This window comes from Pyxicephalus adspersus, chromosome 7 (assembly GCF_032062135.1).
Source record: "Pyxicephalus adspersus chromosome 7, UCB_Pads_2.0, whole genome shotgun sequence".
Taxonomy (NCBI): Eukaryota; Metazoa; Chordata; class Amphibia; order Anura; family Pyxicephalidae; genus Pyxicephalus; species Pyxicephalus adspersus.
Window position 1 is genome coordinate 13,552,144 of NC_092864.1, and position 15,978 is coordinate 13,568,121.

A 15,978-nucleotide genomic window follows, 5' to 3' on the forward strand; every position below is an offset into this window, starting at 1 on the left:
TATATACCAGTCTACAAAAGGCATTGGCAACTGATACACACCAATGATATTGACCAGTCTACAGGGGCCAATGGTACTGATACAGACCAATGATACATACCAGTCTACAGGAGCCAATAGTACTGATAAAGACCAATCATACATACCAGTCTACAAAAGGCATTGGCAACTGATACACACCAATGATATTGACCAGTCTACAGGAGCCAATAGTACTGATACAGACCAATGATACATACCAGTCTACAGGAGGCATTGGCAACTAATACACACCAAGTGATATATCAGCCTACAGTAACTGATACAGACCAGTGCTATATATCAGTTTACAAGAGGCAATGGGAACTGATACAGACCAATGATATATACCATTCTACAGGAAAAAATAACATCTGATAAGAACAAATGATATATAGCAGTTTGCAGAAAACAATAACTAACCAATGATAAATACCAGTCTACAGAAGGCAAATAAAACAGATACAAACTAATGATATATGCCAGTGTAAGAGGGCAGTTGTAATGCTGATCAATAATAAAGACCAGGAAAATAGTATCTAATAAAGACTAATGGTAGATGTCAGTCTAGTGACAACAGAGGATACTAATACAGGAATATTCTTGTGACTATGGTGTAAATTAGTGGTTGGGATCATTTTAAAGGAAGAGAATGGCCCTCGGCTCAATGCTAAATTATTTACAAGGGTTTCAGATACTACTGGAAAATATCTATATTTATTAGGCTCTATAAAAATAATAAAACAACCTGTTCATCTACATCAGGTAATAGTATCTAACACAGATCAATGCTACAAGCCAGCCTACAGACAATAATGATGGTTTTGATTACATAAAAAGTAAACAAATAAAGGTAAAAAAAATGTAAGATGAAAACTTAAATTATATCCAAAGCCAAAACTTTATTTAATAGCAAAGAGAACTGTAGAATGGTAAAAACCAAATTGGGGAGATACCCCTTAATCTTCTGTGTGGTGGACATAATACGAAGTGGGATAAACTCTCCCCACAATAAGAGGAAATCCACTCTTATAAAGTTATCACCAAAACAAGTTGGCTTTGGACATAATTTAACCACAAAAACAAGACATGAAGTGACTACCTGGAGGACACAGCCGATCCCCTGTGGGGCTGCAGGTTCTCTGGTAACCAAACGAACTGAAAAGAATCTGATGGGAATGTGGAGGTGGCATTAAGCAATGGAAGGAGTGGTGCATGCCACCGTTTGGCACTGTCGCCCTGTGCAACATCAGCTGTGGCCTGGGGGTCACCATGTGACATGGGCCCCAGGAACCTACAGGCAAAACGGCAACAAAAAAGATAAAAGGTGACAGTAACAAAACAGCAGAATGTATGCAAATAAATGAAACAGCAAAAATACAGTAATCATAAAATGGAAAGGAACAATCGGCAAATAAAGCATCAACAAAAATTGGGCAATGGAAAAGAAAAATATACAAATAAGAAAAATGTTAACATAAACACAAAGTGAGATAAATGAATGGGTGGGATTTCTTTATTTTTGAGGCGGTTATGTGATTGCAATCAGTGATCTCATAAGGTGCCCACACACTAGACATTAAATTTAATGGTAACCTAATAAATATATGGTAACTCTTGACCAATATTTAACGGATACATCGATCGAACATTAATTTGGAATCCCTTATTCTTTGTCCGATTCATGTGCACTGCTGGTTGTTGGTGTCGGAGAGCAGTTCCACTGGCCAGGGAGTGGGAGTGCTCCTGGCAGTCTCTGCAAGTCAATGGGTGCACAGCTATAACTGGGTAAAATATTATCAAGGAGATATTGTATACAAGTCATGCATCCATCAATTAGTCTATGGCCACTTTTTTATTGGAATGGGAAAAGGTCAGAAACCAATCAGAACCAATAGGACTTCCATTTCTATCAGTTAAGAGCAGCCAGAATAATGACATCTGATTGAATGAATCATCCCTTGATTACCTAAAATTCTAGGGGTACTACCAGTCAAATCTCCTATAATACTGGGCAGCAAGGTGGCTCAGAGGTTAGCACTCTGTTTTTTTCAGCGCTGGGTCCCAGGTTTGAATCTTGGTTGGCACTATCTGCATGGAGTTTGCAGGTTCTCCCTGTGTTTGTGTGGGTTTCCTCCGGGTAGTCTGGTTTCCTCCCACATTCCAAAAACATGCAGTTAGGGTTATTGGCTTCCTCCAAAATGTATACGTCGGCGCTATATAAATACTGTATAATAATCATTCCTAGTTCTGCTCCCACCCACCTTGGAGATTTGGGTGACACCTCTTTTAGTACCCAAATTAATGAGGCCAAAGTGCACCCCTCGCCTATGTGCTATGAACTACTTTAGCAGAATAGGTGGAAGATTCTACTCTTTTTGTGTTTCCATTTTTGCTGTAGTACCTAAGGTGGCCTATTTTTATTCCTATCCCCCTGCCTAAGCTAGCCTTTCCCCCTATCTCTTTGTGACTTAATTCCTCCTGATAGGTTTTGGTTATTATAATAGTAAAGCCCATCAAGGAGAGAGGAAGCCCCTCATAACCATCACAGCTGGTGTGCTGCTCCAAGAACTGAACACAGATGGTGGAAGATTTTAAGAAATATTTGCTCCATTGACAATATAAAAAAAAATTGTACTGGATTTTTAATTTTAATCATGCAGATCTAATTTGAGCAATTCTGCTCTAACATTCCCTACTAAACCAGACAGCAATATTCTGTTGGACGCATCCAGTCTTGCCCATGTGTCGGGCAAATGTTTAATATAACTGAAATAAGACTTTGGAAAGCTAATATTACATCAGCGGATATATTAGGCTTGTGATCCCAGATGAAGCTGATTTTGTGTTGGCATGTAACACAGAAATCTGAATTCACAGGACTAACCATTCACAAAAACATCATATTGCAGCAGTAATTAAACACATGCTATCAGGATGTAGCCAAGGTGTGACAGTAGTGATAAAATAAAGCAAAACCAAAAGGCAGTGTAACAACTGAGGATAGCAAGCCGCTAACTAATCGATATTGTGAGAATAAAGCGTTGTCTCTAAACCTATAGGCAGGAACGGGGCATGGATGAGCACAATTGTATGGTACAATTCCTGCAAAGAAAGGAGAGGCTTTGCCTGTTCGTTTGGTGATGGCCTCAACAAGATTGGATGGAAAGTAGCCCACTCTGTCATTGCCCGTCCGATTGTCATGGATGCAACCTTTCCACCGACCATCAGGATGCTGCTCCAAAACCTGCCATCAGGGGGGAAAGAGGAGACACACGCAGGGTTTAGCAATAAACTCCATTGTAACTAACATCTGCTGCAAAAGTGTGCTCTGTAAAATAATAATAATCGTGATAAAGCTGGTGCAGGTAATATAACAAAGTCTAGCAGAATACTTGGCATGAAGTGTGCTATAGTGTTTACAAGTTTCTTGCAAGTGGTGCTAATTTGGTTATTGCAAATGTAATACATTAAATGGAATGAAGCTTAAAGTGAATTTTACAGGTCTACTGATTTGTTGCAATATATAGCGACAGCAAAAACTGTGGTGTTGTCAATCAGAGGAAGCACAGGAAGTGACTTTGCTTGAACTTAGATCAGGGGTGTCAAACTCAAACTTAAATCTGGCCCACACTGGTATTATATTTGGCCCACAAGAAAATACCAAATGTCTACTAGAGCTGGCCTGTTGGTAGAAATAGCATGCACCCCTAACACTACAAATCCCAGAATGCTCTGCTGGTGCCTCAGTCACAAGCACCCCCTCTCCTCTGTTGACATTCATTAACGACTTTCCTCAATTGTAGATACTTTTTCAATAAATTTCAAGGTTGGCCCTCGACTTTGTCCAAATTTTTTATTTTGGCCCACTGTGTATTTGAGTTTGACACCCCTGGCTTAGATAATGTCATCAGTCTGCTGCAGGCAGGGCAAAACATTTCGCTGTCTCCAGTGATTAGACCAGTGTTTTTCAACCAGGGTTCCATGGAAACCTAGGGTTCCTCCAGAGGTGGCTGGGGGGTTCCTTAAGCAATGAGCAATTTGTGTTCCTTAGGTCAGTTTATCTGACATCAATCATCTTTTTGGTTATCTGTAAGGGTGACATTCTTTCCAATGGCCAGCAATGTAAGAGGAATTCTTCGCACCAACCAGCACACTAATATACTGTGAGCTGTGGATATAGGAATTATAGGAGAGGTTCACCGGAAAACTAAAAGTTATTTTAAGGCTTCCTCCATGTTAAAAAAAGGCCCTGAAACACTGAATTGGATTATACCATGGGAATTATAGTAAGTGAAATGGCTGCTACAGTCAAAAGCAGGTGATGGGAAAGTCTAAAAGTGAGATAATAAAGACCTAGAAGTGTAAAGTACTTACCATGCACTTAAACCAAAAAAAATATATACCTGAATACTAGGTCTGATTCAATAGCATCCTGCCCTCAATTTGTACATACGAACTCAATAAATTACAAACTGTTTTAGTAAAAATAGATAAATGGACGGATACTGAAGTCAAGGAACAACTTTCCCCTGTATCTAGAGACAAATCGAATGAAGGATAGAAGAAGAGAGGAGACAGACTGCATATTAATGACACAAGTATACATATCTGATGTCACCCATTGCACAGAAAAGTCTTTCAGAGATAAATGTGAATGTTATCAGATGTATCCTTTATATAAAATAATTATTATTCCTGTCATTGAGCAAGAACTCACCGTGATCACATCTCCCATTTTAATGTTAAGACTGGTCAAATCGTAATTATTGCAGTAATCCTTCAGTGCCCTGACCTGCAGAGCTGCAGAAGCTTCTGGGGAAAAGGAGAAGGAGATAGATGTGAGGATCTGAGAGATTTCGGCCTGTGAAGCAGTAACGCCCTATAACCAGATCTCAATAAAGACATTACTATCCAAGAACATTCTAACCAGCAAAGATTTCTTGAAATAAGGGAAGCTGGTAGGATCTTAAAAGATCAGGATGCCATGTCTAGGGCACCATACACCATACATTATTATACATTGTGGGAGATGACAATTTATCTCTTGACAGAGAGGCTAACAGAAAATGAGAAATCGGTATATCAAGCTGAATAACGGCACTTTTTGGGAACATTCACATATATGTGCAGAGGCAACTTACCTTTATGTACCTGTAGCTGCACAGAAATGCACATATCATGTGTTGTGCAAAGCAATGCCATTGATTCTTAATGATACCCCCAACATACCTACAGAGGGTTTTGTGCTGAAAGAAACTCCTTAGAAATGAACTGGCTTCATAAAAATAAATTGGGAAAATGCATGTACAGCCCCAACCAGGGTCATTTTGATTGTGAGTGGGGTTGGAATGCCAATGATATATGTACAACCAAAGTTACACAGAAAACAATTCCAAACTTTATGTTGTGGACAAAGGGGGTATAGAAACCCGTTAAAGGTCTGAATTTAGTTGCTGTGCACTCGTACTGGTTTGGGGATGAGTAACTATCCTATGATTTTTTTGTATTCCCACTTTTGGGCTCTATTTATAAAACAGGGAATCTGATATTCCCTGGTGGGAAACAATTACTGCCAGTGAAACACAAGGACCTGGAAGATTCCCACGGAGGTATGTCTGATTCTCTGTAAACAGAGCCCTTTAAATAAGTCCCAACGGCTGCCCTGAATCTTGCAAGGTTCAGATATCCCTTAACAGTAAGTAAGTCCTTTTACACCTCAGACAGCTGTCCATGGGAGATTTTGGCCCTGATTTATTAAAGCTCTACAAAGCTGGAGAGGATACACTTTCATGAGTGAAGCTGGGTAATCCAGCAAGCCTGGAATGGATTTCCTAAAAGTCATTAGCTATGTGTTATCAAATGTTTTCAATCCTGGACCAGATCCATCCCAAGTTTTCTGGATCTACCAGCTTCTCTGATGAAAGTGTATCCTCTCCAGCCTTGGAGAGCTTTAAATAATCAGGGCCTTGTTCCAGTGATAGCTGTCAAAATTGGTGCAGCTACGACAGGATGTGATAAATAATTTGGCAAAAACTAGAAAAAAAACAGAATTCAATTTGTCGAATTTTAGAAGTAAAAATTATTTCCAATGCTTGTGATTGTCGTAACCAGAGATAAGCTAAATTCACAGAGGTTCCAGTGCACTCCTTACAATACAAGACCTTGATTGAAGTTGCTGAACAAAAACCACATGCGGACGGCATAATCTTCAATAGTCAATAGAAGTAGTGGGGTGTTACCAGCACACCATCCAATGACTGCTGCCCAAGGAAGAGGTCCTGCGAGGCCTTGAAATGTTCCAATAAATGCCCTACTACTAATTAGATTGTGTTACTGGTAATGCTCTATTACTTTTATTGACTGGAGCTAAAAATGCATATAAAGCTTTGAGAGTAAATTCTTGAATTAAGAACTTATAAAAGCCTTTATCAAAATCAAAAATGTGTTTACTTAATGTATCCTATAAACAAGAATGGACAAAAAGCAGCAAGAACACCAACATTGTATAAATTCCTCACCTCGTAGCATCTGTTTGATCTCTTTGCTGGCCTGGGTTCCTGTAAACTGGTTTACTATGTCCAGGGCGGACTGGTTGTAGGTGTTCCTCACATGAGCATTGATCCCACTCTGAAAAAAACACACAAAGGGGAAGTGGGGGTGACAATATATGAAAAATGATCAGAAATGACCTGAAGCAAATTTGCGCTTGGCCCGTGCACAGTAAAAAAACAGGTTTGCTTTATTGACCATCTACACAGCAGCAAATGATCACCTTGTCCAGTACTTCCAGGTATGGAGGAGCAAGTGACTATGTGACAGCACTGATTCTTGGTGATTGGCCCAGTGCTGTCACATGTGGGTGGGCTTAAACCATTTGTAAGCTATGACTAGAGCAACAAGGAGCTAACACAAAGCTGTCTTTCATTTCTGCTGGTAGCTTAAAAAAGAGAGAGCTGTCTGCACTATAAAGTGAACTTGTGTCCAAACTATAAACAATTAATCACATATCCCTAACAATTGGTAAAGCAGACCGTCACTGACTTCTGTAGCTGCAGGAACTGTGGAGAAAATCATCCCTAAATGTCACAGCCAAAGCTTTCAAATCTCCTCTCCCATTATTTTCTCTGCCAGCAGAAACTTGTAATTCTGCCACCCTTCTAATATAATCAAACAGAAGTGCTTTCAGCTGTTCAGGCACGGACTGCAACCCAACTTCAGAGTCTCTGTTGTGGCTTTTGAGGATAATTTATTCTTCATTGCATGCAGCTACAGAAGTGAAGGATTGAGTTAAAACTTACTCACTTTTTCTTTATAATTTCTATTATTGTCCAAAGCCTAGCCAGGTCCCGTCAATGATTTGTAAAATATACTAATTGGGATCCCTTACATATTGTTTCAAATGTTATGTTTCTTTTGACTTGCTATGGTTAATGGTGTTATGTGCTTCCTGTATGTAATAAGGCTGGAAAATTCACAAAGCATCCGACCACAAAATCACAGGCCATTTATTACCATTAAGCAACACAGAAGGGTAGGTGGATCATTTACATTATATATTACATTACTCTATGCAGATATGTGTGTTCAGGCTGTGAATTTTATAGTGTTCCGTGAGTCAATAATAGGAATAAAAAGCTGTGTTCCATATTCATCATTAATACGGATTTATTAGGATTTTTTCTCTGGGGTTTCTCTTTATCAGCTGATGTAAAAATCATGTTGTTTGAAGAGTTCTTTAGCTCAAGCTTTTTGCATTCTCAGGTAAATAACTGGCCTGGCTTTGCTATTGTTGTGGGGACTCTTTAAAGCAGAACTAAAGTTCCACTTTAAAGTTTTGGGATCAGGCAGGGCTTTATTGCAGAAAGGAACAGACGATGTCCCTTCTGCAAAAAGCATTCTCACCTGCCTGATTGCACCATGGAATTGTCTAGCAAACCAAGGTAGCTGAAGATCTTTCGGGGATCAGAACAGAGATAGGCGAGTATATTGGGGTTTAGTTCCTCTTTAGGAACAATGTTTTCAGAATATTTGCTTTTGTTTATTATTATTACAAACAGCACCGTTCTGCTCTATAGAGAGGGAGTGGGGGAATAAGGGAGCGACGCCCTGCTGCGCGCTCTCCTCTTCCCTTGCATTAGGATCCTTTGTGGATCCGCCAGGACGGTCATTCGGATCATGGACGACAGGCGCTGTACACACGCCGATATCGGCTCTGAGTCGATTATCGGGCTAGAACCATTGCATGTGTGTACCCAGCTTTAGATAGCAAATATTATACTGGAAGGATCAACAGGGGAAGATAAAGTAAAAAATCCTGAAATATGAAAACAAATGCAGTTACCACTTCTACGTACCAGTAAGCTGCAACAGATTGCATTTGTGTTTTTGGGTTTAGCTACATGTTAAATCTCAATATTATCTCCAGATAATGTGAAATATGTAAAGTATGATTAAGGGAGAAATTATCTGATAATTATTCTCCCAGATTGTAAGCTCTTCGGGGCAGGGTGTCACTGTCTGTATCTGTCTTTCATTTGCAACCCCTATTTTAATGTACAGCTCTGCGTAATATGTTGGCACTATATAAATCCTGTTTATTATTATTAGTAATAATAATATTATTAATATAAGGAGAGTCAAGGCTATGTATAATAACTTATCAACCTCTGTTTGCAAAATCCAAAAAGTGATGGTTTCATATCTTGCATTGATGAAGAAAACCAATCAAGCAGGTTAGATAAATGACTCCAGATTTGGGCAATGTCTGAGCTAGAAGCCAATCATTTTGTATGCACAGTTGGCCACGGGAAATTAAAGCAATACATTTCTTCTTTCTGCTATACATGAGAAAGATATACAAATAGGTTCTGTTAAGATGGCAGCTTTGTATTTCTGCTGGGCAAATCCAGAGAGATAAGGGAAGGGTATGAGAAGGGTTACACTGAGAACAGGGGAAAACTACAGGGACTCCGAGGCCTCTAGCAGTCTGTTGTATCCCACTCCGCCCCCCAGGGTCTTCCTTTAATGTTGTGAACAGCTTGGTGGCACTGAGGGACTGCAGATCTCTAGAGGCCATCAGATCAAAAAAAGAAAATATTTCCCTACAGGAACCAATCCTCCAAGGCATTTACACATTAGATACATTATTTTTTTATCTTTATAGGAAGCACTACATTCTAAAAATGTAAATGTACTAAAAGTGTAGAAAAATGAAAGCTGACCTGAAATGACTTGGCCTGGATTTATTATTAAGGTAGTGGGTGGTAACACACATAACATGTGTTGTGGTGCTATTCATCATGAATAATACCCCTCACTATAGCAGGCCAGGTTGGGAAAAAAGGGAAATTTTAATTTCAAATTGCATGCTGCAGCCAGACTCATTTATCCTTCCCACCACTCCTCTTCTGCTGCCTCTCTTTGTAGTTCTCTTCATTGGCATCCATTTCACCTTGGAATCAAATTCAAGCTCCTGTGCATTTCCTTCAAATCCCTCCACAATTCTTGTACCACTTACCTTTCTGCCCTGATAGAAAAATACTCCCCCTGCCGCTCTCTCCGCTCCTCCAATGACCTACTAATGACTTCCTCACTCATACCCTCATCACACACGGCTCCAAGACTTTTCTAGAGCTGCACCAATTCTCTGGAATAGTCTTCCTCATTCTATTCGGCTTGCTCCTACTTTCTGCTCATTTAAAAGAACACTCAAAACCCATCTTTTCAAACTCAGCTACCTGTCTCTCTTAAAACCCTCACTATTCACCCACCAATCCATATCTCCCTTCCTTTTGTATGATGCTTCCCCCACATCCTAGATTCTAAGCCCTTCGGGGCAGGGTCCTTTGCTCCTTCTGTGTCACCGTCTGTATCTGTCTGTCATTTGCAACCCCTTTTTAATGTACAGCGCTGCATAATATGGTGGCGCTATAAATTATTAATATCATTTTAGATGCTGTAATGCAATGCATGTTAGCATGCAATATAACAAAACGCAAAGATATAAGTTGCACTTAAAGTGTACCTGTCACACATATAGGGAAAGGAAGCTCTTTCGTGAGCCCCAATCGCTTCTACTCACTAAAATCTAAAGACACCTCTCCCGGACCCATCTATGTGTGACTTGTGATTGTCCCTTCATCCCCCCTACGATTTGATGCCCTTGGAAAATAAAACAATACCCCTGGAATAAAAAAAGTAGCAAACTTACATCCAAGAGAAGCCGAACAACCTCTGTCTTCCCACACAGGGCTGCCTCATGGAGGGCTGTTCCCGATTTGGTTTGCCTATTGATGTCTATGCCAGCTTGTAACAGAAGCCTAATGAGAGAGATGAACAAAGTTAAAAGAACCAAACAGGAAAAGTTAAAGAAACGTTAAAGAAAAAAATCAAGGAGATTAATGAGCTTATTTTATGAGGTAAAAAAGATGGCGTGCAATGTGTAGCACATCATATATCTGCCACTGCTGACTTCTGAAAATTCTATTAGGCTTTAATACTTTTTGAAATGTGGAGCCTGTATACACACAGAAAAATTAAAAAAAAATTAGAAGTCCATTAATTGTTTCATGTCAGCGGCTCAGAAAGTATAGAACAAAAAGTTCAGCATAGCAACCAGGCAACTTGCATTTCTATCAGGGACGGTCAGCAATGGCAGCAGTCATTTTTATCCTATGACACGATTCGTTTAAAGCAGAAAATGATAATAGTTGACGGGTTGCTTTGTGTTACAGCACTGGGGAAGGTAAAAACATTGCTTTCATGTTCTCTTCTCATTCCCAGCTAAGCAGTATGAAAATGTTTTTTTCTGGATCCAGCAAGGAATGATTAGAACTTCTGTTGGGGCTTTTTGTCAGTAGGAAGATTTCCCCTCACTTCTCATGACAGTAACTACACAGGCGAAGCATTTCTGCCAACATGGACACAAAAAGTAACACGCACACAACGTTTCTAACCCTTGCCCATTGTTGTTAAAGTGTACCTGAACTCTGAATGTCTTTTTAAATAAGAGTTAATTCTATGTTCTCCACTGAATAAATATTAATGTCATTTTGCTCTGTCTTTATGTCCCATTCCTAAGCTATTTCTCTTTGTTATTAGATGCCAATCCACAGACAAGAAGTGTGAATATCTAAGGAATGGTTCACAAGGGTGTGTAGCTAATTGTGCTTCAGATAAGAATCCACAACTAATTCTTGTTTAAAAAAGACATCTGGAGTTCAGGCACACTTTAAGAATACTTTTTCTATTGCTATCTGTGTTTTCATTGGACAGTTACCCATCATTCCTTTCCAGGTAATCAAACAGAAAGTGAAGCGGGGGTCTCAGAAAACAATAAAAATGTATTTGTTATTTCTGGTGGCTTGCAGTCTCCCTTCTGCTGTTTTCAAGAATCATCACGATTCAAAGCTCATTTGGGAGCACTGGATGCCTGGTCCGCCATTATACACCATGGATCCTCCTTCTAACCCTTATGTCACTATAGGACATGGCAGTGATATAGGGGGTAGACTCAAGCACAGCATGTAGCAGGGGACTAGGAATTCAACACACATGCAATAAATTCTGATTTGTTTCAGGTTTAGCTCCTAAATAGAACACCAGCCATAGGGGTAAATAAGATCTCTTCTTTTACCAGGCACCTTATATGGATTTTTTCTCTTGTGGTGTTGTGAACGGTGATTCTGTACTTTTCCTAATATATATATATATATATATATATATATATATATATATATAAATATCCACAACAGATCCAAGTTTCAGCTAACTTTTTCTTGCTCTGGGTTCTCTTTGCAAACTCAGTTATTTACAGCCTGCTTTATTATTGCAGTGATGGGTCTTGCAATATCTAAGACATGTGTAAAAGCGATGCACAGTACAATATAGATAGCCGTGGTGTGTTGTCTGAATGTTATAGTTCTTTCATAACTCTGGCATTTTCTCCGGCTCCCTTTATAACTACAAAACACGTTGCTGGGATCCTAACAGCCCGTCATATATCACTGTTATTGGCTGCTTAAACCCGCAATATAAGATCTTCCATTATTTTCCAGGCTTTAGACGTCTGCCTTTCATGCAGAGACAGCTGCAACTAATAACAATGTCTTCTGGGTTTATGGCCAAATATTTCACCAGCAGATGTAAGAAAACACAAGACACAGCATCTCCAGTCTATCCATCATTTAAACAGCAGCCACCTTTTACAAGTAGTGCATAAGGATCCATTTTTGCAAAAGCAATAATCTTTTTTATTCCTGCATCATTCAGCTTAGCTAGAACAGTGGAAATGAGTAATATGCTAATTTATTTAGCTGGTTAAGTAGACTTATAGTCAAATGTTAACAAAAAAGGTTTGTTAGTGTTTCATGGGTGGATAAGTGAAAAAAAAATCAAAAGGACAAAAAGTACTTGGGTTTTCTTAAAAAATATGTGGCATTTGGTCATTGTGATTTCTGCTAAAGGGAAGGACTGTCCAAGCTAAACCTCTGATATTTTCCTTCAGCAAAAATCACCAATTGCCAACCCAGGTTGTAATGTTCTTGAAGTACTCAATTTGGCAAACGCGTTACAAAGCTACACGTTAACTACAAGACTGTGAAGTGAAAGCTAGACTTCTGTAGCCATATGATGATCAGGTGTAGCGAGATGTGATCTTAAGGTGATGTCAAGGATTTCTATGCTTTGCATGAGGGGAATTTTAGGCCCTGGCACTTGGAAAATTGGCCTCCAGTTTGTGTTTATGTAACCTGGGTTCCACGCTCGCACCTACTAGCTCAGTGCTCAACCCAGAAATTTTTTTGAGAAGGGTGGGAAGAAATTTTTGAGGTGGGTGGCAGCCCCGGTATTCGACCCAAATTTCAGTATTCACCCAAAAACAGCCAGGTGGTTACTGAAAAGTGCCGGGTGGTGCCCTCAGTTAAAAGGGTCTGGGGAGAACACTGTAGATCCTGCTTGATGTATCAGTCATGGTGAATCAACATTGAGAATGGAACAGATGCACTATTGGATTACTGATTTCCAATTATGAAAGCCGAGCAGTAAGAACCAAGACATTATTCAGTGTCTGCTCATAAGATAATTTGAATATTAGAGGTTATTCTTTAATGAAGTCAGTTCCCAGAGTGTTAAAGATTATTAAACATATTGTACACTTTCTCAGATATCTTACATAAACCCATCAACATTCACCTAATGATATCAATATGGCCGTTCTTGGCTGCGAGGTGCAGGGGGCTGGTCCCATTGGGGTCCGTACTGTCTCCAGGCTTTGGTTCTAGTAATGCTGCGCACATGTTACTGTTTAACAACAGCTGAACAACCTGTAAAGTAAAAGAAAGTGTTAATTCCTGCAGGCAGAAATAAACATCTGTATTTATATTGTCAGGTTAGACCTTCAGCCTTCACCTATACTAATGCATAGCAGAATCCTATGTAGGGAGAGATAAAGAGCTTTTTATAAAACTGTGCTGAAACTCTGATGATCCTAGTTCTAATACACACTCGAAAAATGACATTCTTGGCTTTGGTGGCTATGGGTAATGTGCAAATGCAAGGATAGAAATTGTTTTAAATCATAAAGCTCAACATAACCGCTTGCCATCTGTTGCCAAATATAAAATACAATTGCATACCTCCAGTGTAGCATTGATTAGATATATCATACACATCCTGGAAAACTAAAGATCTTGCATACAAAGCTAGAAAGAATTGTAATGGCAAACCTATCTCCTTGCAGACTCGTAAGGATATGAGAACTCTGTTATACTCTTAGAGGTCCAAACACATATTAGCTCTGCAAGATTTAGATATGTAATTGCATTTAATGTTTTGCAAAGGAAGGTGAGAGAGGTTATATAGAGCTTTGAGCTATGAAGATAATCTCTAAAGTGTGAGTGTATAAAAACACCATTAGCTCTTGTATTCAGCAGCAAGAAACATCAGAAAAATAAATTTGTACATTTACCTTTCCCTGTAAAATAAGAGGTTACGCTCAGGGCCAGGCAAGCACTGCTTTATTTACATTTACCTATCTGCAGTGTAGAGAGCATGTTAGAATCATGGAGGACCAAGGACTGAGAAGGCATCAAGGATCCCCCTAAATCCACATTTCACCGTCCACAAGTATATTTTGTACTTCCACAATACAAGTGTATCTAATCTCATGCAGAGACTGACTCCTAAATCAGAGCATGTTGGGCTGTCTAGCACTACCTCTGCACCTAATGATTGCTCCTTCACATTGAAGATCTAGACAGCACCGTGTTCCACCTCTAAATCCTTTAGCTGACTCATTAAGCCATGGGTATGTCTTGGTTTTCTGTTGTTAGGTCTGTAGCCACAGAACAGTGATACAATAGAAATTTGAATCCCTGGAATACACCTTTGGGCTGCTAGTTGTTAAATAATAAATACAATACTTCATGTTAACTTGAAATATTTCCAAATTGTTAGTATATATATATATATATATATATATATCCCTATAAGGAAGGCTTAAGAGTGGTATAAAGAAGTCTTAGAAGATGAACTCTAAGTAGTTGTACTGATAAAAAGTGTGAAAAACCTAGCTGGTAAACTGGTCACTTCACAGCCATTTAAAAGGAAAAATATACTTCTTGGATAATATACCCAATAGTAAACTGCAGTAGCTGAACAGTACAAAGTAAGAACAAAATATGTACTGTGTTGCCACATTGTTTCTCAACTAGTGTTTTGTGGAACCCGATGGTTCATCCAGAAGTTGCTTGAGAAATGGGCAATCTGTGCCTCTCAGGGCATTTTAAGTGACCCCCCAATAATATTTTTGGCTATCTGTAAGGGTGACATTCTTTCCAAAAGCCAATGTTGTAAGAAGCATTCTTCCCACTGACCATCACACTAATGTACTGTGAGCTGTGGACATAGAAGGGGTTCCCTCAAGACCTGAAAGTTGTTTGAAGGATTTCCCCAAGTTAAAAAGGTAGACAGAAGCGGGTGAGACACTAAACAGCAAAGACAGTACAATGTAAAAACATAACATTCACAGAGAGTAAGCAGAAAATACAACACACTATATAAGCAATACACTGCATTGATAAAACACTGCATGATCAAATCTTACCCCCACTCTTCCAAATTCACAGGCCAAGTCCAGAGGAGTCTTTCCAGAGATATCCATGATACAAGGGTTGGACTGGTGCTGAAGTAACATCTCCGACTACATAAAAAGAGATAGAAATAAGTAACTTTATATAATTTCCTATTCAAACATTGACTAATAAAATGAAATCCATTTCTTGGGAGTTATTGTGTTTAAATTGAAGTTATTGTGTTTAAAATGTGTTTATTTATGCGTTTATTGTGTTTAAGTTATTGTGTTTAAATTGTTACCCAAGTTTAAATTGAAGTTTTGCAGCAAACAATATGTTGCAGTAATGAAAAGAGACACTACTCTTATTACTGCAACACTAAGGGTTTAACATACAGTAATGGTCATACCAAATACCACCAACACTATAAGTGAAAGCATGTAGGTCGTTAGGGTCAGGGCATGTGGTATCTGTTTGCATTAGAACTTGCCTTTCTTTCATAAAAGGTTCAATAGGAAAAGAAAGGCAGCTTAAATCAGTATCAAACGCAAGCTTTCAGCTTAATAAAGCTCTATGAGAGAAGATGGACTATCATGGGTGAATCTGGGTGATTAAGCAAACCTGGAATGGATTAGGTCTAGAATTAAAAACATTGGGCAACTAATAGCAAATTATTTTCTGTTAGAAATACATTCCAGGTTTGCTCCATCTTCAGTCTTGGATAGCTTTTAAGAATCAGATCCATTGCCCCTGATTCATCAATAAAATCCGCGCTCGCTGGAAGCGCGAAAGTACGCGCGGACATCGATCGCGGATTACCGCGGTCCGGACTCGAGTGTGCGCGTACACTCGCCTCACTGCCAGCCGGATTCCAGACTTCACAATA

General features: G+C 39.2%; 1 protein-coding gene across 1 annotated transcript in view; it reads right to left on the reverse strand.

The window, feature by feature from the left end:
• CASKIN1 (CASK interacting protein 1) overlaps nt 1-15,978 on the reverse strand; it is a 156,729-nt gene that overhangs the window by 29,483 nt on the left and 111,268 nt on the right. Inside the window, 6 exon segments of the mRNA XM_072417505.1 lie at nt 3,148-3,265; nt 4,739-4,833; nt 6,540-6,648; nt 10,232-10,340; nt 13,213-13,343; nt 15,125-15,220. Of these exon segments, the coding sequence (XP_072273606.1) occupies nt 3,148-3,265; nt 4,739-4,833; nt 6,540-6,648; nt 10,232-10,340; nt 13,213-13,343; nt 15,125-15,220 (658 nt within the window).